At 41.6% G+C, this 23,139-nt stretch overlaps 1 protein-coding gene across 5 annotated transcripts in view; it reads right to left on the minus strand.

The window, feature by feature from the left end:
• Positions 1–23,139, minus strand: part of SSX2IP (SSX family member 2 interacting protein) — a 38,861-nt gene that overhangs the window by 2,055 nt on the left and 13,667 nt on the right. For 2 of the 5 annotated variants that reach the window (XM_075002498.1, XM_075002499.1), the window contains exons 2-13: positions 21,908–21,968; positions 19,075–19,208; positions 17,735–17,904; positions 17,294–17,494; positions 15,624–15,734; positions 14,226–14,361; positions 11,691–11,766; positions 11,434–11,611; positions 7,702–7,852; positions 5,998–6,134; positions 3,874–4,047; positions 985–1,096 (exon numbers count right to left, since the gene is read on the minus strand). In XM_075002498.1, coding sequence (XP_074858599.1) covers positions 985–1,096; positions 3,874–4,047; positions 5,998–6,134; positions 7,702–7,852; positions 11,434–11,611; positions 11,691–11,766; positions 14,226–14,361; positions 15,624–15,734; positions 17,294–17,494; positions 17,735–17,904; positions 19,075–19,117 — 1,489 coding nt within the window. In that variant the 5' untranslated portion in view covers positions 19,118–19,208; positions 21,908–21,968. The remainder of the gene's footprint in view (positions 1–984; positions 1,097–3,873; positions 4,048–5,997; positions 6,135–7,701; positions 7,853–11,433; positions 11,612–11,690; positions 11,767–14,225; positions 14,362–15,623; positions 15,735–17,293; positions 17,495–17,734; positions 17,905–19,074; positions 19,209–21,907; positions 21,969–23,139) is intronic. The other 3 variants (XM_075002501.1, XM_075002500.1, XM_075002502.1) reach the window with 3 other exon arrangements.

The raw sequence follows: 23,139 nt of genomic DNA on the forward strand, positions 1-23,139 counted from the left end.
CAAGCCGCCATGTGGCGTGGGCTAGTCCACCAGCTGAACTGAGAACCTGACTCTCCTGATGGCTCCATCCTGGGGCTCTCTTTCATGGCTAGATGCAACTGCCAAGCTGATCATAAAGAAATGAATTTAAAATGCCTGGCTTCTTATTTCCTACTTCCTGCACACCTGGAGAGCAGGGGAGGTGAAAGTGGACACAACGTACACCTGTGGGGCATTGTGGGATACCCATGGGATACCTCTAGAGGCCAATAAAAAGTTGATTTAAAGTAACACTGTTTCCCCACTGGCATTAATCCGACCTTTTAAATCCAAATTTAGAATTATGCCACATCAGATCATTAGTGCAAGAATGTCAACCTTAGTGCTCATTAAATTCTTCTTAATGGTATTTGCAGTGAAGACAATCACATTGTAAAAAAAAAAAAAAAAAAAAAAAAAAAAAAAAAAAAATCGAGCTAAGTGCCTTAAAATCGACTTTATGCTGTAGTGTAGACATGACCTAATACTGCATCTGTAACCCTGATTTATTTTACTATTCGAACTGTTACTTGGATTTCTACTCCAATATATTGTAATCGAGTTTTAAACTATTCTGTTTCAGTGTGCACCTCTGGTCAGACTACCAAGGGTCCTTTGTAAATTCTGTGCAACTGAATTCCAGGACAAGAACCTTATCTTCTGATTGGTTCAACTGGTGACTATCCAACAACCCAGACTATACAAGTACAAAATATTAACCCTCCTTAAATCAGGTTATAATGACTGGATCCTCAGGATTCCTTTTCTAGCTGAGCTACCAAGACAGCCTAGAAACCCCTACTTTTATATAGATTTGTAACATTTTTAGATGATATCATGAACTCTCTTTAAAATAGGATGTCTCAATTTCTTTGTACATGTATCTTCTAGCTGACAAAGAAAAACAAAACACATTATAAAAGAGGAGCTTTATGAAATTTACAAAAAAGTGAGTGAAATACTTGCTTCCTGAGAAGGGACTTTGAGTCTTCACATGTTCAGAGTTCTTATGATCAGAAGTCATGCTCAAAAACTGTTGCTTCAGCCAAGCTCCTCTATCTTCTTCAAATGCCTTTCTCTGCAGAGAAATGCCAAGTTATATTCTGGCCAATTACAAAAGCAGTTTCTCCTCTCTTGGTGTTCACACCTTCAGATCAGCTGCTGGAAGAGGGCCACATCCTCCCTAACTGAATTGACCTTGTCAGCTCTGGCCTTCCTTTTCATGAACCTGTATAATTAGACCTGCCTGTGGAATCTCCACCCCAATGCATCTGATGAAGTGGGCTTATGCTCCAAAAAAAAAAAAAAAAAAACTGTCTATAAGATGCCACAGGACTTCTTCTTGTTTTTAAGTTCTATCCTGTACAGAAAGAGGTAGGTTTATACTAGTTTATTCTGCTTTGCACGTAACATCATAAAGTGAAATTTATTCATCTATTGAAAAACCAGGCTGTTTAACACAGACCTTTAACTCAGAGAACCTGGAAGGATGAGCTGTCAAGTGTGTTTGCAAACTGCACCCCTTTTTTGGCTCATAAGGATGTGCTATGAAGGTTCTTTCAAGGGCTCCTCACCTTTAGAGCTTTTGGGGAGGAAATGTCCATCAGATGCTAAACCTACCTTCAGTGCAGCTGCCAGACAAGGCTACTGCTAAGTGCCATAAAGATAAAATAAATAAATTGGTAAGTAACCTGAACTGAACTCTACATTCCCCAGTGAGAAGTGTGTAAACACCATTTACCTTCCTACTATACAAGTGCATCTCCCCACAACTCTACGAGCCTTCTGGGAAGGGAGAAAAGAGTTGGAAATTAGTTCTGATGACAGGTGTAAAATCCTGTTTACTTGGTTAACTGGTAGGTTTAACCAGTTAACCAATTAAAAGGGGGAGGCATGCCAGGGACCAAGGCTGCTTCTGCCAGGCTGGAGCTACTCTGCCCATAGCACAAGCAGGGCACTCCAGCTGGGCACAGCAGCCCCAATCCCCAGCATGCCGTGGGTGGGGGTACTTCACCCCAGCCAGGGCAGCCCCTATTCAAGGCAGGGGGGCTGATTCAGCCCAGCCGAGCTGGAATGGCCTCCCCCCACACCCTCCACTTCTGCAGCTGTGGACGGGAACTGCTCTAGCCGGGCCACATGGGGCTGGAGCAACCACCTGCCCGTCACGGGCAGGTGCTTTTCCTGCCCTACCAGTTAACCATAGCCAGTAAGCCTCTTTAGTTTAAGATGAGGCTTACCAGTTAACCATTAACACCCCTAATCCTAACTACCCTACCCCAATCTGAGAGAGAAGAACAACAGGATTCCTTTCCCATGGCTCTGTGAACAGGGAAGGAAAAAGTGATGTCAGTATCAAGCAGTTCTCAAGAATCCAGATGACAACCAGCTGGGAAGGAGACAGCTCCTGTACCTCTTAAGAGATCAGACAAACAGGTGGTATCAAAGAAGCAAAATGTTCTCTTTGTTCAAAATTTCTTCCTCCCACATTCAAAAGACAAAACAAACCCCAACTCTAGGCTGAAGGACTGCTACAAATTTTCCACAAACATCTACAGAGATCAAGTGCGGAAAAGTATAAGAGGAGAAGCAGTAAAACTGATAAATCAGCAATTACAGTTATGTTACAAGCCGGACTATAGGCTTAGCCACTTCTGGCTGAACTACGAAATATGCCTCTGATACAGTTTAAAGAGTGCACCCTATGTAGTCTCAACATTATTGCAAATATTTTTCTCAGTAAAGTGAAAATATAGAGAAGTTTATAAAGTCTTACTGGAACTGAAAGATACTGATACAATGTAAATCAGTGCTATGTTTGCACCTATAAATAAAGTCAAAGGCCAAAGCGTACAATAATAATACCTTTTTAAAGTTATGTTCCTAAGTCTCTATTTAGATACCTAAATAAGTAATCATATTCTTCAAAAGCACTGTGCAGATACTGAAAGCTTATAAAAAGAAAAAGAAAATTATTTATTCTGTGTCAAGCAACTGTGGTTGCCAATGTCTGTATGCAAAAAGTAGTTATCCACATATGGTAATAAGAGGAATACATCATATTGTCATTGGCCCTGCATCATGTGGTTTCCAACAGTGTTTCTCAACCAGGCGTACATGTATCCTGGGGGCGGGGGGGCACACATCTAAGGGGTCCATTAACTCATCTAGATATTTGCCTAGTTTTACAGTAGGCTACATAAAAAAACACCAGTAAAGTCAGTACTATCTAAAAGTTCATTCAGACACTGACTTGTTTTTACTGCTTCATATGACTGATGCTGAAATGTAAGTTCCCTACTTCTATCCCAATTCATTTATTTAATAAGGTGCCAGTAAGTCAGCAAGTTTTGAGTAGTAGTCTTCTGTGATATTTTTGCATGTTTTTGTAAGTAAGTAGTTTTTAAGTGAGATGTAACATGGCGGTATGCAAAGCAAACCTGACACCTGAAAAAGGGTATAGTAATCTGGAAAGGTTGAATGGGCACTTGTTTTAACACCTCAGATTACCTTAGGACCACGTTTCTCAGCAAGTGGTACACATAACCTTACAAGTATGTGAGAGCAGTCTGGAGGTACTTACTTTTCTTCCCCCTCCCCCCTCCTTTTTTTTTTTTTAAAAAAGGGAAAAAAAAAGACTACTTTATAAAAAAAAAAAGTTGAGAAACACCACTTTGCAAGACACAGGAAGAGGCAGGGATATTCTGCTAGGACGACAATGGCAAAGGGATAACAATACATACAAATGCAAACTTTCAACATTGGCTTGGTTTTTCTCGCTTACTAAAGCTGCAAGACTTGCTAATATCCAGTATTAAAGATCAAAGACCTACAAAAACCACTCTCCATTTTGAATACCTCAAGTCCTAATCTAATAGCAGCTTCTGTGAAACTTCTTCGCTCTCTCTCAAAATTCTTTTTTTGTTCTCTAAATAGTTTCCATTCTTCCTGGAGCCGCTCTCTTTCTTCCAACAAATAACAGTCCTGTAGTAACACAGAGGTATCATCATCACATGGAGACATAAGTTGCTGCTGCAGATATAAGGAAGAAAAGTCAGAAATGTTATTTGAAAATCTCTATTCAAACTTAAAATTAGGGCTGTCAAGCTATTTAAAATTAATTGTTATTAAGCGGGCAAGTAATTGTGCTGTTAAACAATAATAAAATACCATTTAAACAAACACTTCTGGATGTTTTCTACATTATTAAATATATTGATTTCTATTACAACACAATACAAAATGTACAGTGCTCAACTTATATTTTTGATTACAAATATTGCACTATAAAATAAACCCCCGCGTTATATTTGTCAGTTCCCTCATATCTTTACCATTACATTTGAACTAACAAATGTAGAAATAGATACAAAAAACTGCATTCAAAAATAAAACAATGTAAAGCTTTAGTGTCTGCAAGTGCACTCAGTCCTATTTCTTGTTCAACCAATTGTTCAGACCTGCAAATGTAAACAAACTTGTTGGAGATAATGCCAAATGTTTCTTGTTCACAGTCATCTGAAAGCCAGAGTTGCAAGATATTTTACATGCCAGAACGCTTCATATGCTTCTTCACACTCCAACCCCCATTTCAGAAGACATGCATCCATGCTGATGAGCATTCTGCTTGATAATGATCCAAAACGGTCTGGACCAATGCAATCTTTATGTTTATCATCTCAGTCAGATGCCACCAACAGACCAATGATTCTCCTATTTGGTGATTCAGGTTCTGTAGTTTCCACTTGGTTGCACTTGGTCCACTTGCTCGCTTCCACTAGTTTAGAGTCTTGCTCTTAAGATGTCTGAAAGCAAGCCCCACACCTCATCACACTCAGATTTGGGAAGGCACTTCAGATGCAGCACTTGGCCCATGGTGTGCTGTGTCTATCTTTAGAAATCTCACAGCGGTACCTTCTTTACATTTTTACAGTGAAAGTGTTCTTAAAAAGGAACATCATCATCATCTGCAACTGTTATATTAACATGAAACATATGGCAGAATGCAGGGTAAAAAATGGAGCAGAAGCCATACAATTCTACCCGAAGGAGTTCAGTCACCAGCTTGGAAGTGTGTACTCTGGAATGGTACCTAAAGCATAAAGAGGCCTACAAATGTTTAGCGTCTGACATGTAAATACCTTGCTATACCAGGTTACATTACGTTCCATAAATGCAAACAAACTTGTTTGTCTCAGCAGTTGTCTGAGCAAGTAGGACTGAATGAACTTGGAGGCACTGAAGTTTTACAATGTTTATTTGTAAGTGCAATTATGTAACCAAAAAAAAAAGCCACGTTTGTAAATCGCATTTTCACAAAAAAAATTTTTTTGAAAAAGACAAAAAAGCACTATAGTACTTGTATAAGGCAAACTGAGAAATGCAATTACTTTTGCTTATTTGTTTTTTACAGTGCGAATATTTCTTTTGAAAAATTACATAAAGTCAGTACAGTACACTTCGTAGTCTATGTTGTAACCAGTCAATATATTTGAAAATGTAGAAAAACATCCAAAAATATTTAATAAATTTCAATTCGCATTCGACTGTTATAACTGTGTGATTAAAATGGCAATTAATGTTTTTAACCACCATTAAGTTTTTGGAGTTAATAGCATGAGTTAGCTACATTTAATTGACAACCCTACTTATAATGCGTTTCTCCAGACCTAGGTTTACATGCCAGTAGAAATGTACTACATGGAAGACAATTAGCTTTTTAAATAAGTTGCTAAATTGCATTTGCCTGCTGCAGTTTCTACTTCTTCCTAACTTAACAACAAAATACTGTTTTCCAAGCTCAGAGTCACATCCCCTCCATCTCTACTCTCGCCTCCAACACTATGAAAAGCAGGAACCCCCCAAATAAAAGGGAACATCATTTGAGTGATGCTACAATTCCTACCCAAAAAGGGAGGAACAGTAGTAAGCAGAGTTTAAAAAAAAAAAAAAAAAAGGAAAAAAAATCAAAAATATTCCAACCTGTAATAGCTGTTGCTGAGTTTTGATCATTTCTCTGCACTGCTGAATTTCTAATTCTAGCTTTTCAGTTGCCAGTTCATGGTCCTCTCTTGAAATTACATCACTGTCATTCAAAGCTCCTGAATGTGCACGTGACACTAAAATCGAAACAAAAAGATCTTTTCTTAAGTGAAAGAGGTAGCCACTGACTAGGTCTTCAATGAATATACTAATTTAAGAATTTTTAAAAGTTTACTAAAATTAAAGGGTGTTTTAATATGCATCTCTCCAACCTTGGAATTTGAAAGATCCTGGATATGGCTGCATAACAATAGGAAATTCTGAATAAATTCTAACAGAGATATACAATACTGGATCTAGAAATAATCAACCTGATATAAAATATAAATTCAGTGGATCATTTTATGACAGGGAAAGATAGGTAAGGCACAATTTAGTGGCACTATTTTACAACTTCTAGGTTCAAGGATGGTCTCTTTGGACCCCTATTTGAAGGACAAGTGATCTGCTTTGAAGGCCAACAGATCTGTCAAAACCATATAGTAAGAATGAGGGAAAAGCCCACTTAAAATAAACTCCACATGGTATAGTGGGAAACAGAGAGATTAGTACAGTAAACCCTTGAGAAGAGCAATTTCCATTTGTACTTAACTCACATTAACGCGAGTGAAGTGCAAATCAAAATCATTCCTCTCCCTCCAGCCCTGCAGCTCCCACAGCGGGCAGAAACTGCACCGCAAGAAGCTGTGTGCCCCTAGCTCCCCAGCCAGGGGAATTCCAGGGATCTCCCCCATAAGCAGACACCCTATTGTCCACTAATATGGTTTCCCCAAAACAGCTTCTGCAGCTTCCATCCCAGTTTTCCATGGAAATAGCAGATAACCATGTATGGCACTTTCCATTTCAGGGGGGGTATGGAAGCTTACGACATATATGCCTCTTTAATGAAAATTTAAATATTTTAATAATAAAATGGAGTATGACAAGTGAGTGACTTCAATATGAGAACAAAGCTGGACTTGTACAAAGCCTTAAATACGCATCTCATGCATTTAGCATTGCAATAGCATTATTATGGCCAAGGAAGGTCAGGGGCTTTGCATACAATGGTACAACATCCAAATAAGGGGAAAAAAATTCCTGCGACCCACCCTCAAAATTTTATTAGAGGTAGCTGAGTGGAAAGGTCAAAAATTTCACTTAAAGTCACTGAAATGTTAACCATTTTTATAACATCAGGCTTAGGTCAAAGTCTCTGCCGCAGGGGGTCAGACTAGGGCAGGCTGGACGTGTGGGGAGGGGATTAGCCTTGTATTAGCGGGGGGAGTTCACTCAAGAGTGAACTAAGGTAAGTAAATGTGTCTCTCATTTAAGCGAGTACTCATTAGTGAAGTGCTTGTTTAACGAGAGATGAGTGTACTCGAAAATGGGGCGTGGGGGTGGAATGCACGTGCCCCCTCAATCAGGAATAACAGTGTTGCACCATGAGAGCCTTTCCGCCCTCCTGTAATTAAATCGTTTGTGTTCCTATTTCTGTTGCATGGCACTTGAGGCAACCTACTGTGTTACTGTTTTTTAAACAGTCTTTTAAAAACTCTTGATATTGTTATACTCTGACCCATTTGACATAACAATAACACTGTGGAAATGGACTTGCCACAGACATCATGTTTATGCAGGCTACAGGCTTATGACGACTCCCACCTTGGTTATCCAGTTTTTCAACATGGTTTTTCAGCATTCTCCATTGTTTTCTAATGCTGTTTGTAAGCTGCTCTCGCACAGTTTCACAAGAAAGTTCCCACATATTTTCTTTATTTAATTCCACAGCATCTTCCTCCATGTCTGATAGCACCTGTAAAAGCAAAAACAAGAGTCTACTCAAACAGTCTTCTATATTTTTTCTATGCGCTCTATTAACGTATAAGGGACAACAAATTCTGAGAACTTCCATTGAAGTGCATTTGCCCAGTTTGGACCTAGCAGGGAGTCTGCCTCTTTAAACACATGGATTTCAGCGGGTCTGGAGAGCCAGCTTTCTACATGACTTCATAGTTGCCCATGTCCCCAAATCTGCAAAATGCATATCAGCCAGCAAGGTAAAAATGACACAAATCCACGTGCCCCTTCCTGCACTAGAGATTGAAGGTTCTAAGGAGCCATGTTTCCAAATCTGCCTGGAAACATAGTCTTATATGTGAGGATTATTCATTTAGACAGAGGCAGAGAAATATCCTGCAGACAGCAAGTAACTGGCCCTGCCTCTGTTATCCACAGAGCACCAATGGAGGCAAAGGCAAGACGAGTGAGAAGAAGTGGTGAGGTACAATGGAACAATGAGGTGGAGCCAGAATTCTCTTGTCCCACTTTTCTTTTGCATCCCAAGGTCTGATACATCCAACATAGGAGTCCTAAGGAGCCTCTGGCAAGAAGCACTTGGGAACTGGAGAGCAGCGCCTGCCAGGTGATCGTTGCTGGGGTTCCTCTGAAGCTTAGTCCCACAGGCCTGCTGACCAGTGGCAGGATCCCAGGGATCGGTGCCTGGAGTCCGGTGCTCTGTGCCAGGAGCTTGCAAACGAATTGTGAGTCTGTGATCCAGGGTAACAACAAGAAGTCCAGTGGCACCTTATAGACTAACACATATTCTGCAGCATAAGCTTTCATGGGCAAAGACCCGCTTCATCAGATGCATGAGTTGGGGGGTGTGGTTTCAGAAGGGTATTTAAAGAGATATATGAAACCACCCCCACCCCCCCACTCATGCATCTGATGAAGCGGGTCTTTGCCCACAAAAGCTTATGCTCCATAATATGTTAGTCTATAAGGTGCCACAGGACTTCTAGTTGTTCTTGAAGTTACAGACTAACACGGCTACCTCTCTGATACTTGTGATCCAGGGTGTGGCTCTGGATGTAGTTGGCATGACCCTGAAAAATGAGGTAGGATGAGGATATGTTGCCATAGGGGTGTGGCTTTCCCCTGAAAATGAGTAGAAGGAAGGGGCCCTTCTGCTTCTCTTCCCAGGGCACTGTGAGGTACCACAGCCTTTAATCACTCCTTGGAGTACGGCAGGTCATGGGTAGACTTGGTTCAGCCATCTGACTGGACTCTGGAGATAGTGAGACAACCCAAGTTGGTCTAGGCTCCACTTCTTTATCCTGGCCCTTAAAAGTGCCTAGGGAGTGCGCTCTTCTCACATATTTCCTATGCCTTTTGGCTCATACTAGGCATGCTTATCAGTGATAAGAAGGATTCAATGCTGGGATTCTTGTTGATGCTGAGGTACAAGGATAAATGTGCCAGCGCTGACTCCATGAGGAGTGTGTGCAATCTAATGTCTCTTCAGTTCTTAGCCCAGAGCTTGAATCCCTTGCAAATGAGTCACTAAGAATGTGAGACTCAGCCAGACAGTTACACATGTTAAATGTGGATTGCTGATTGGCAAGGGCTTCTTACAGAGATCACATGCCTTGATGCTTAGGGAGCAATGCCTGAACTAAGTCCCTTGGGGGATTATATATCACTGAAGTATATGAAGCTATTAAGAATGGTTAACTATTATCCACAGCTTCCCTGCCCCTTACCCTCTGACTGCCCTGAGACCTCCCTCCCTCAGCCAACCTCGCCTACTCACCACTCCTTTCCTGTGACAAATGTGGTGATGGAGCCAGCTGCTGCAGGAGTTCGGGGGTAGCAGAAACAGAAGGAAGGGCCTGGGGACTAGCTATCTCTGCTCACCATGCTCCCTGGGACTTGAGCTAACCCCACTCTCCAGCAGGAGCTCAGGGTCCAAACTGAAGGTTCTATGGGCCAGATGTGGCCCATGGGCCATAGGCTGCCCCTTCTGTGCTAAACCAAAGGCAGCATTCCAGCACCACCATTGGAATGGAGGGAGGGAGGCACAGCCAAGCCCCTGTGGATACCACTGAGGGCAAAACTTCCAGCACCAGCGCATATGGTGAGCACACACATCCACAAGGGAATGGACACAAGCAAAGCAAAGAGCAACTTGCAGCCTTTGTACAAACAGAGCCTTAGCAGTGGAACAGTTCCACAATTCTGAGTTGCAGCACTACATAATAAGATGGAATTTCAATCTACAGTAAGATTCTTTCCTAAAGAAGGAATCAGACATCTGACATACTAATTAGAGCGCTAAACGCACTGTGGGTCTGTTTTGCCTGCTGCAGGATAGATGAGTAATCATCAGTGAAGTTAACAGAAGTTACACATTCCCTGGGGCAAGAACACCAACCCCAAAGTAATGTCTGCACTACAGTAAAATGCCTAAAATTATAGTAGTTCCTTGAGTAATGCAGAATGCACGTTCTGCAGCTGGGGAAGCTGCAGGAACACCCGGAGCTCCTTTGGAAAGGTAAGTCCTGGGGCTGGGGGTGAGTTGGGGAGGCTTACGCCTGGCGGTGGGTTGGGGCAATGGGAGGGGGGCAGGGGAGATTAAGCCCGGGGTGGGTTAGCACTGCAGGAGGGTCAGGGGGTGGTTGAACTGGGGCACCGGGGGTTTGAGCTAGAGCCCCACACAGGGGTGGTGAGCTGGAGCTGTGCTCAGATGGCGAGCAGGACCATGAGGGGCTGAGCGGGGCTGGTGAGCCAGTGTGGGGTTCGAACAAGGGCCAGGGACTGGGGGGTGCTGAGCCAGAACCACATGTAAGGGGTGGTGAGCTGGAGACAGAGCCAAGCACGGGGGTCGGGGAGGGTGAAACAGAGCCGTGCGCGGGTGGCGAGTGGAGCTGGGGGGAGGTTGGAGAGCAGGATTTTCAGTTGCTTTTAACTTGTGTTAATGCAAGTTAAACACAAACTCAAAATCGTGCATTTTGAGGGTTTACTGTACTGAATCCCCCAAATATCAAGAAGCAACCCAGTTAGACATCTCATCCATAATGATTCTGATTCTACAGCACATTTAAATGATTCCTTTATGATTACAGTTTTCATGCCCACTTCTCCCACAATATCAACAGGCAATAAAGCAATGCACGATGGCCCCAATGAAAGGGAATTTCTAGCAGAACTACAAATCATTCTACTTTGACACAAAAGTTTTCCCGATAGCAACTACAGATCTGTAGCAGAAACATTGGCCTGTCCAATTTACAGCCTACCCTACTTACCACATTTTTCTAGATAGTACAGTACACACTGGAAATGAGATTATTTTTCCCCAACATGAGCACCTTAAGAGGTTATCTAATCACATCAGGGCACTGAAAATCAGCACCTAACATCATTTTCCATACCCAAATATCAACATGAATAAAATACAGGATTTGGACTTCAGCCCACTTGCACAGTGGGCTCCTCATGAGACACAGGAACCACTCCAGGTAGCAAGTTTTAAGCAGCTAAGGTAACGTTGTACGAGCCAATAACTGTGCATGGTACTTGTTCTCTATAAAAAATGGAAATTAACACACTTACAGGCCCAATGCCATCTTCAGCTCTTTCCTTTGGCTTCTGTTTCTGTGGTGGGAGAAGTGAAATCATCTCTTTCTTCATTTGCTGAAGAACTTTCTTCAGCTCAGCATTTTCCACTAGAAGCTGTTTTTGGCGTTGTTCATAGCTACCTAACAAAACTTTGTACATTTCTTCTTCATTCCTGAAAGGAAAACCCTTAGAATAAATAATTACAAAATACACTTTCATTAGCATATATTTTTATACAGCTTTCAACTTACCTGGCTTCTGTTTTACCAGTTCTCCAAGCACCTCTCTTTCCATCAACTCTCCCTACGTAATTTAGAACATCCATAGCTACAAAGGAGAAGGGACATTAAAAACATTTCAAAATGAAGTAAAATTCCAAAAGTGTATCTAAATAGTTAGGTAACTCTATATTTGCTTTTTCATTGAAGTACCGTAAAGAGGCCTTATAGGACTGAATACAAAGATGAATCTTTGGACTCACATGCAACCAACTCTCCCAAGTACAAAAATAGGAAATGGAGATAATGGAAGGAAGAAGGAAAATTTTGATGGCCAGTTTATAAATAACATCTGAAATTAATAAATGAAGAACACTGTAGAGTTTCTAAGATGATGCTGTCTCTCTCAAAACATGTAGTTTGAGAAACTTCACTGCCCTCACTTCCACGTGCTCACAAAAAATATATTTGCAATACTAATGTCTTATACCCAATGCACCGCATAAACTATGCTATGCAAGGGAATTTTGCAACCATATGCTAAAGACATCTGTCTTGGAAGAAACACTGACAATCTGTGACAGAGCAGCATAATGAGCGTTACAGTAAGGTCTCAGAGTACACGAGGGTTCTGTTCCACGCACCCTCCCATAACTCGGACATCACGTAAGTGGCGGTCCGGCTTTTTCCCCAGCAGAACACATGTTCTGCAGCCAGGGAAGCAGCAAAAAGGTAAGTCCTGGGGTGGGGGGGCAGCTGAGGGAGGTTAAGCCTGGCAGTGGGTTGGGCCCATGGGAGGTTGGGGGTGGGATAAGGCTGCAGGGGGACAGGGGTGGAGTTAAGCTGGATCTGTTTGAGGGGTGTTGAGTCAGAACCCTTCTCCAGTGGTGAGCCAGGATGCGGCGGGAGCCACAGCCAAAGCCAGAGCCAGAGCGGGTGGTGAGACAGTGCGGGGTGGGGGGGGGAGGGTTTGATTTGGAGCTGTGCGCGTGGGGGGCGGGAGTAGAGTAGAGGGTGAACCGGAGCCATGTGCAAGGAGTGGCAGGTGAGCCAGAGCTGCGCACTGGCGGTGAGCCGGGCCACGGCAGGATTTTGAGCTGGAGCCACAGCCAGGAGCAGGCGGTGAGATGACATGGGGGTTGAACTGGGGCTGCGCATGGGGGACTGAGGGGGTTGAACCAGAGCTGTGCACTGAGGATTTAAACTGGGGCAGGAGGATGGAAACGGGGTCACATGTGAGGGGTTGGAACTGGAGCCACACGTGGGGGGTTTAAACTGGGGCAGAGGGTGAACCAGAGCCACACAGGAGGGGTGGTGAGCCAGAGCCGCATGTGCTGCCAGTGAGCTGGCAGGGGGTGTTGAACAGGGATCAGGGAGCTTGAGTGGGAGTCACACTTGAGGGGTGTTGAGCCAGAGGCAGGGGTGGGGGTGAGCAGAAGCTGGGGGCGGGGCTGAGCCCGGGCTGTGCAGAGCCAGTGGGGTTGAGCCAGGGTGCGGGGAGCGAGTTAAGCGCAAGTGGAAATTGCACTACAGGGTTTACTATAGGAATCAGGGTCAGTTGCGTAAGAGCGGGGTCGCGTACTCTGAGCCCTTACTGTACATGTTTTATGTCTTATTAACAAGTGGCACAGCACCCTTAGATTTTTTAATAAAAGCTGCAATGAGGTGACAGAGTTGCTTCTCCCTTCCCCTTCCTCCAGCTGCGCCTCCACTAGTTTTTTTCTTCTCTAGAATCTCCTGCCTTCACTAAAGTTATGTTTATACAGCAGCCCTATTGCGAAACAGGCCATTCCAGAAATAGTGCAGCTACACAGAAAACGTGTTTTGAAATAGCACTCAGATATTTCAAAATACAGCATCTACACACATAGACCCTATTTTGCAACAGAGCTATTGGATGCACTATTGCTTATTTCAAAATAGCCTCCATTCCCTGCCTTATTACTTATGCAATGATGTCTACCAATTTTGAAATAATTTCAAAATAGTGGTTGGCTTATTTCAAAATAGCAGTTGTGTTGTGTAGATGCTATGATAGTTATTTCAAATTAACTTTGCTGTGTAGACCTACCCTAACATTATTACAATTCCAGACATCCAGGTGGTTGAGAAGTTTTGATTAAACCAGGTTGTAACTGATCAATCAAATATAGGAGTTTTAAGTGCTCCTTACAATCCTTTCTACGTAAGCACTCAGAGTTGTTTCTAACATCATCAGATCTAAAGTGGTACTAGCAAAGGTAAACTTATAAGGGGAAAATGTTTCAGTCTGGGAATTGATCATTTTCTCAAGAGGAAGCCAAATGGCCCTCTTTGGTTTGTACCTACCAAAACAAGGGCACTCCTACATTGGCAAAAGTATAAGATCAAAGTTTCCGTTATGTCTACAAACAGTTAAGTTAACTAAATGCTACTTATTTTATGCAATTCTGTCTTGTGATCTATTATTTTGGTTACCAAAGTGCATTCTAAGTAAGGTATTTGGCATACTGTTAATACTAAAGGGTAAAATACATAAATATCTTGAACATGCACTCTAAATGGAGAAAACTTTATAAATCAACTTACCTATTTTTTTATCCTTTTTATTCATAACTAATTGATGTAAGCGCTCTTTTAGCTTGTTGTACTCTCTTTCTTTTCTCTTCATATCATGATTGTACTGAGTAGCACGACTTGCAACAATATTTTGTAATTTTTGTACCTAAAAAGGTAAGCCCCATAAAATGTTCATTTAAGTTAATGCACATACATTCCTTTAAATATAAAAGCAAAAAGAAAAGCTCAGCATAAACATTTATATAAAATATTAATTTTAAGGCCTACTAACTTTCAGCGTACATCCAACCTTTTTTAGCTGACTATCAGGATACCAATTGCATATGGATAACCCTGGGATAGGCATTACAGAAAAGCTAATTGTGTAAATACTCTGGTCCATCACTAGTGCTCCTAGGCAGTATGGCAGTCCAAACAACAATACATTATATTCACATGCATGTGCACATAGAACTTTTGCTCAGGGTTTTCCTAACCATCATAAAAGTTTTTCTAAGTGATGTATTGTTTACAGGAATCTTACCAGTGGATTGATTCTAGCCACATTTCCAGGTTCAAAGTTTTGGCTACATGGTTGCTTTTTTCTCTTATACATGTCTGGAGGTGTTACTTTGGTTTTTATTTTATATTAGTAGAAAGGCTTTGGCAAATAACTAGGTCTCAGAACCTAACCTCAGGCAACTTTAGCTGACATTTCTCAGCCCGATACGTTAAAAAAATCCAGTACGAGTGTACTTATGCAATGAGACCACCGCCATTTTTATCATTTGAAAAACTGTTGACCCAGTTGCACATGCATTGCATCTTACTAGTAGTTTGTACACCACACTTCAGTAGCCCTACACAAAATCTCCTAACCTTTGTCTTTATGCAAGCCTGACTTTATGTACTCTTAAGTAAAACGTTATTAAAACCTAGGGTTTTCTGTAAGCTTAGTCAAAGGCTGTGGCTATACTATCCCGCCCTTTTGGAATGGGCGTGTAAATCAGGGCTGCTTGAAAATGCAAATGAGGCACTGATATGAACATTCACCGCCTCATTTGCATCATAGCAGCCACCCAGCCCACCACAAGTGCTTATTTCGAACAAAAAAAATAGCCATGTAGCTGAGGCTCAATTTCAAAAGCACCCTTCTTTCCCCGCCACCCAAAAAAACAAAAGTAAAGAAAAGTGCTTTCACAAAATTTCCTTTTTGAACCCTGGACATTATGGCTATTTTTAGTTTGAAATAAGCACTTTTGACAAGCGGGGTGAGCATCATTGTGCAAATGAGGTGCTGAATATTCACATCCGCACCTCATTTGCATTTTCGAATGGCTGTAATTTACATGCTGCTTCTGAAAGGGAAGGATGGTGTAGCCACTGCCAAACTTGTTTGCGTGATTGGGACAGATGTAAAGGACTCACCTCGTCTTTTTCATTTTTAAGTAACTGGTGCAGATTTCTGTTCTTACATTGCTGTTGTCTGTCTCTTTCTTGAAGTCCCATTATTTCCCTTCTAGAAGCTTCCAGCTGCTCCTAAAAATGGCCCCAAAACCAATGTCTATTAAAATTTACAAACTTACCTTCTCTACACATATTGTTTCAGTGAACATTCAAGCAGCTATCGCTACATGTTCACAGTCTGAAGAGTTTCTTCCTGACCATAAAAGCAGAAGAAATTACTTTCATGCTCTAAAAAAAAAAAAAACCCGCACTGAAGTTAGACATGAGCTCTGCAATAAAGTTCACAGCCATGGAACAGCAGGGTTCACAGGGCTCTTGTCTTTGCATACCCCAAAGGCTATGAATGAAGCAATATGCAGAAGTAATAAACACATGTAGGAGTAGCTCACCAATAGATAATATACCGCACAATACCACCTCTGTAGCGATGGATCACAACATCATACCAGTTTTGGAAGGGGTAGGGAGGTATAAACAAAAGTTACACAGAGTGCAAATTAGAGCTGCTTCAACACAAAAGCATTGTGGAAGAAAGAGTTTCTTTCCTTAAACACACCGGTATGTGGGGGAAGTAGTTTGACTGATTTTTCTGAGAGTTAATAAATACGTTAAATATTTTAAAAGTCAGGTGTGCAGTTGTAAAACAGCAATTTGATGTTATACACTAGCATTGTTTCCATATAGATTATAGACTTCTCAGGACAGAACTGATATCTGCTTGAGTTTGGAGAAATGTCATCCTGATTCAAACTGTAACCTCCCAAAACTGGCTGGGGAAGCCAATCTTTTTTGCAAAGTAAAACTAATAGGCTAAGTTAGGCACTGAAAGCAACAATGGCTTTGCTAAAACATTACTATAGAAAAGAAGCTTATTTTAGAGAGGAGCCACAACTCAGAATCTGCTTAGAACACATGTATGCCTACTTTCAAATACAATTTCTTCATTCAGTTCATGCCATCTAAGTCATTAGCAATAAATGTCATTTACAGTTTAGCCTAACATTTTTGGTGAGGCTGGACTGTAACAGATTATGGAGCCTCTCCTACCAATTTGGTCTAATTCAAGCTAATACCCAAAAGTGTTATTGACTGCTTTTGAATAGACACTGTGCCAGGACAGCTGTCCTCGGGCCTCTCAAGGAAGCCACGAATTGAACAGATATGGAGAATGAGATATACGATAGATTTTGGAGATGGACCTTTGGAATCAACATAAGGCATGTTAGAAGTACATACGGATAAGCTTGCTATGCTTGGTTACCCCAAGTATAAACATTTATTTTCTAGGTATGAAAAAAATCTAGCAAAACCCACAAAAAGATAAACCTGCCAAATCTTTCAAGGTCTTCACTTCTATAAGGAATTATCCAGACTCCACTCTAATAAAGAGCTCTCAGAAACAGATGGTCACTAAAAATTTCACAAAGAATATACATATCATCACTGGAAAGCTATTTCTTCCACTCATTTTTCATTACAATTAATAATTTTTTAATTAGTTAAAAAAAAACTCAGAAAAAAACCTTGTAGGACAACTAAGTCTTGATAAATCAGCTAAATAATCTTTATTAACATTTTAAAACTGAAAGTGCGACAATGCGTTGTGATGTTAGAGAGAACTGATTATCTACCTTTACTTTAGCATAACAGTTCTGCAGGTGGTCCATATCACTACCCAATTTCAGATGCTGAATTTCCACCTCTTCCTGAGCTCGGAGGTTCTTGCGTTGGAGCACAAGCAGTTCATTCATACAATTTATGATTGATGTAACATTTAATTCTTTATCGTTGCACTCGGAATAAAGGGAAGGGAAACCTAATGTTGTCAACTCCTAGTAAGGGACAGAAAAAGTAGTAATTGAACCATTTTCTTTCTATCCTTGACAAATTTTCAGACAATATACTTGAACACATTCATTTTTGGGAAAAAAAAAAAAAAGCCCTTTAACTTTCAATTAGTAACCAAAGAAAAGCCTACTCCATGGGAATAAACTCTCTAATCTGAGAGAATACTCATTTCCAGCACTGACTAATAGTTGTGTTCAACAACCCTCCTTGAGAAAGTGGCTTACCCTGTCAAGATATGAGATACTCTGTTCAACATTCTCATCTGTGCAGAAGGCACTGAAAAAGCTGTGAGGACTTTTGCACAAAGGCAGTGGTGAGTGTAGCACTTGTTGCATGTTTAAGCTTGAGGGAGACATCTTTTTTTCTGAGGTATTCAGCAAAGCAGTTTGGCTAGCTACAATTCAAAATATGATGAAGCAAGTTAGGATTAATTGTTCAAATCAATTCAAAAGACTAAAACAGGATTGTTTAGAACAAAAAAAAGCAGTCAAGTAGCACTTTAAAAACTAACAAAATAATTTATGAGGTGAGCTTTCGTGGGACAGACCCACTTCTTCAGACCATGGACATACCAGAAGAGACTCAATATTTAAGGCACAGAGAACCAAAAACAGTAATCAAAGTTGACAAAATCAGAAAAAAAATGATCAATTTTATTATTTATTTGTTTATTTTATTATTTTTGATCATTTTTTTTCTGATTTGTCAACTTTGATTACTGTTTTTGGTTCTCTGTGCCTTAAATATTGAGTCTCTTCTGGTATGTCCATGGTCTGAAGAAGTGGGTCTGTCCCACGAAAGCTCACCTCATAAATTATTTTGTTAGTTTTTAAAGTGCTACTTGACTGCTTTTTAATTTTGATAGTATATAGACTAGCACGGTCCCTCTCTGTTAGGATTGTTTAGGAAATTTAGAAGTAACATTTAGAATCACTAACAGTTTGGAAAAAAATACTGTAAACAAAATACTAGGACTGTGACTTTCTACCAAAATGTTAAGCATTCACAAGATTTTAAAAAAAACACACTTCTCATGAAAAATGTCTTCTGCTCTCCCAAATAAATTCTCACAAAAATCATTCTAATTACCCATAAATTTGCTTACCTGGATTACCATTTCTCATACATGCTCAAGATTTGTACTGAGGATTGTTACATATTAATTTTATTGTACATTTAACCGACTCCCTCACTATCCTACACACACAAAATATTCTTGCCCTTAACGCACTGTTAATCAAAACACAGGACAAAAGAAACATGAACACAAGAGGAAAATTACAGCAATGTGACACATTCACTGACCAGAAGAAGCTTTAATGTTTTGAATTATTTCATATAAAGTGAAGTAATTTTTAATGGTAACAATTCTGCAAAACTACCTTCTCCAGTATAAACTGTAGTATAGGCATATTATATTATTTGACATTTCTGCTTTAAGAAGCCAGATATTTTATTAAGTAAACTTCATTATACCTATTTAACTGCCTGTTAAATAGTGTACCACTAGTGACCCCTTACATTAAAATTGTTCTCAATTTTATCTTCTAACTACAATAGTTACCTGATGACAGTGCTGGCACTGTAATAGTTTTCCAATCTCCCATAGCAACAAAAACAGCCAAGGTCCCTGAGCAACTGATTCAGCAGTGAAGTATTTAGTCCAATTGTTGGTAAAATCTCCTACCTAGCCATCTCCTAAAATAGCAAGAACATTTTAGATTAACAACAATATCTAACAGCTAGAAGTTCAAAGCAGGCATACAAGAGACACTGCAGGGCTCAAGCCATGTGAACATTCTACATACTGACAAATCTGTGAAACCCAGTAATTACAGCACAATACACAGAATCAATATTTAAACACAGATAGCCAGACAAGGCCATTTTTGGCATGCAGGATTTAGATATCCTTCAACTACAAGCTAAAGTCATCAAGCATCCTATAAAGAGGATAAAGAATTATGATGCAGATAAACTAATCCAACACAGTAGAACCCCAAGATACACACAACTCAAGTGCATGCATCTCAGGTTAAAGCAACTTTGAGTGGTGGTGAGCTGACACATGGCTCCAGGCTGCCTGCAACTTAGGGGAGTCGGGAAACCGACAAGCGTACCACCAGTGGTCAGTTTCCTGGCTCTAGTGCATGGTGGGCAGTCTGGAGCCAGGCACCAGCTCCCTGCCACTCAGAGTTGAGAAACTGAGGGGTGCTACTGCACTGGTCAATTTTCGGACTCCTGTCAAGGGCAGCAGTTGGCTGCTGCCCCTGACAGGAGCAGGGAAACTGCTCCTGTCAGGGATGGCAGCCTGACTGTCACCACCCTGAAAGGAGCAGTTTCCCCGTTCCTGTCAGTGGCAGCACCCTCCCGGCTCTTGTCAGGGGTGGCAGGAGTCAGGCCCACCACCATGCAGCTGGGGACCAGAGTCCACAGCCCTAGGAAAATGAGGAACTCACTGGCTACCTGAGTGGGGACAAGGCACAACTACTGCTGAAAGCCCCAGGAGAGGAGCCACTGCTTGGCCTCTCCACCATCGCTGTCCAGGAGGCTGTGGCCACAGGAAAAGCCACTGGTGGCCGCACAAGGCCACACCTGAGAAACACTGCCTTAGACTTCAGTTGTCTACAGCAACTAAAACCTCTCCTTCCAAACTAGTTGTTTGATGTATGCATAACATGGAGGCTTACCATAGCTGGGCTGTGACTCTTAAGTCCATCCTTAGAACATGGCTGGAGTTAGAATTTATTTATAGGTCTTTCCATGTAACTCAGGTGTGTAATCACCAGATATTAGAGCAGATATTAGTTTATCCTTGCAACATCCCTGTGAATTATCTTCCACATGTGGAACAGCAGTAGAGGGTTTTTCCCCCTTTGGTTTGTGTTTTATTCAGGAGCTCAGAATGGCAGCTTGGGAGGCATGTAGGGACACGCTATAACCCTCCTTCCCCAAAATTTAAGACTTGGTTAAGGTTCTGGATTAGCCCTCAGGAGCTCAGCCTTCTCTTCCTGACATATCAAAAAGACTTAATGTGTTACTCAGACAAGGGCTCTCTCTTCTTCCTGCTTTATAAAATGGGAATAACAAGTAAACTGGTAAATACCACCACTGCACGGGATTTTGTGAGGCTCAATTAAATCATTAGTATTTGTAAAGTGTTTTGGGATCCTCGCATGGCACATGCTAAAAATATCAAGGCATTACAAACTGAAGTTTTATGTGAAAAAGAAAGGCAGGGAACATAACTTAGCATTATGATTGAAATTTAAATCCAAAATTATTCAGGAAATTCAAAGTACCAGAGAAGAGTGGCTCATTCATCGCTCCCTATACAAATTTCATCTTTGACCTAATTCTAGGGCATTGTGGTGCAACCATATAAAGATAGGCTCAATGCTGGGAAATAGGACATATTACTGAAATAATGCTTCACAGGCATAGGTTCACCAGCCTAAAAAATGTATAGAATGACTACTCAGTAGCTGCAGCAAATTAACACATTTCCTCTGATGCAAATTTATCCATCAGAAAACTGAGGGGCGAGAGCGCAGCAGTAGGGACAGCCTTTCAAAGAAAGAGAAAAAAATGAGGTACTGCAGTAGCGTCAACAAGTTCAGAGGATGAGGTGGAGTGGCTGGGCCAACCCCCATGCTTTTGGGGACCTTGCAGTGACTGCCCCATCTGTGCTCTGAATGAGAAGATTACTTGAAACTGGGGCCAGGCATTGCAAGTGAGGCTGGCTGCAGCAGTACCAGGGGGTCACCTTCCATTCCCTCCCCATGTTCACAATGCAGGCAGCAGGAGCAACAGCCTGCTCTGCTGCCGTCCTGGCCTGCTGTGGAGGAGATATGTGCGGTGGGCTGGGAGAGCAGCAGAGCAGGCTGCTGCTGCCGCCACCACCACCCACATGCTGGGTGGGGCACAAGAGGCGACTCCCTGCTGCTGCACAACCCCCATCCCCAGGTAATTCCCGGCCCTGATGTTGAGGGAAAGGGTAAGGGGACATGCTGGGGGCAGAGCAGAAGAAGGGCAGGGGGCCACCTGAGGCTCCATTCCTGTCTCTGGACTGCCCTGAACCAGATATATATGAAACAAAAAAAAAAAACCACAACACATGAGCCAGCCCGAAAAAAGTCAAGAGACTTAAAAGAACTGGATCTTCTTATCTTCTGTTTATTAAGTTGTTGGTGTTCCTATTTTCAGTTTTTCTCTGAAACCAAAAGGATTAGAAGCTTTTGATGCAAGCGAAGGTCCTCCTGTAACCCCCATTATTTCAGGAGCTGAGTCTTTAAGACGAGGGTCTTCCTTTCCTTTCTCCCACCAAAATCAACTGCATTTCTTATCAAACTAAAGATCAAGCACACTACAAAGACTACATGAAAAAGAACTCTTACATGTTAATTTAGCTTCTGTTGGATCCATCAATTCACAGAAGGAGCATTACCCATTGCAGTCCTGTTAATAAAAGAGAAAACGCAAATCAAACTACAGACATTTTCTAATTACTGCCATTCCAACTATAGCCCTCTGTCTTCGTACGTAGGGACCTTCCTCAAAGTATTTAAGTCCTCAACTTTAAGGGACATAAGGGAAATACCTGGCCCAGATTCCTTAAAATGCCAAAATCCCACTATGAGAGATGAGATCATACCATCCAGAACCCTTCCAGGCAGATTTTTACATACCGAAGGCTATGCCTACACTTGCCCGGTAATCAGGGTGATGGGAGATTACTAATGAAGTGCCATGTCAAACTTGGAAGTACTGGCATGCTGTGTGGCTGGGGGCACTCTGAAGTGCCCGCACTACTTTGAACTACCTTTACTCCCCAAAATTTTGGGGCACTTTGAAGTGCCCGTGGCTACACGCATGCCAGCACTTCGAAGTTTGACACTTTGAAGTTGCCATGGGGAAGAATTTGCCTAATAAGGTGCTGCATATGCATCGCAGCATTTCATTAGTAATCTCCCATTACCCTGACTACTATGCCCCCTTCGAAGGAGGGGGCAATTGTAGACATAGCCCAAGAGTTTCTCCAGAGTCCTAGTGTAAAACCGCAACGTAGAACTTGTACCTCCTTGATACCAAGGCTCCTCAATCTAAATAGTAAAACTTCAATATAAATGGAAATAGCACTGGACCTGGCCCTTATCAAAAGCAGCGTCCAAACCTTATAATTAAAGGACATTACAAAATCTTCTATGTGAGATAAAGAAAAGATCTGTGTAGTCTGCCAGCATCTTTCAGCAACAGAGGTTGGTCCAATAAAATATACTGCAGTGGAGGATCATTAGACAAAAATTTTACATTTTCTTAAAAATAAAAGACAAAGTTAGGGTGTCAAAATTATCACTATTAGATGGTGTCACACCATGCACGAATAAGCTAATGTGCTTTTTTGATGGTGGCCAAATGGACTCAGCTTCTGCCACATGTGGCATAGAAATCATTCTCTTACTATTGCTTGCATCTGTGCTGATAGATTTCCTGGGTCTTCCTAACCCAGTGGGATGAGAAGAAAGGAACATCTAAGAGTTCCTGTTCCTGCGTTTCAGAATGCAGGAGGGTGCCAGAAGGAAGATGTGGGAATACAAAAGGAGTGGTACACTGAAGTCCTGAGAATCCA

This window comes from Carettochelys insculpta, chromosome 9, assembly GCF_033958435.1.
Source record: "Carettochelys insculpta isolate YL-2023 chromosome 9, ASM3395843v1, whole genome shotgun sequence".
In the NCBI taxonomy this organism is placed as follows: Eukaryota; Metazoa; Chordata; order Testudines; family Carettochelyidae; genus Carettochelys; species Carettochelys insculpta.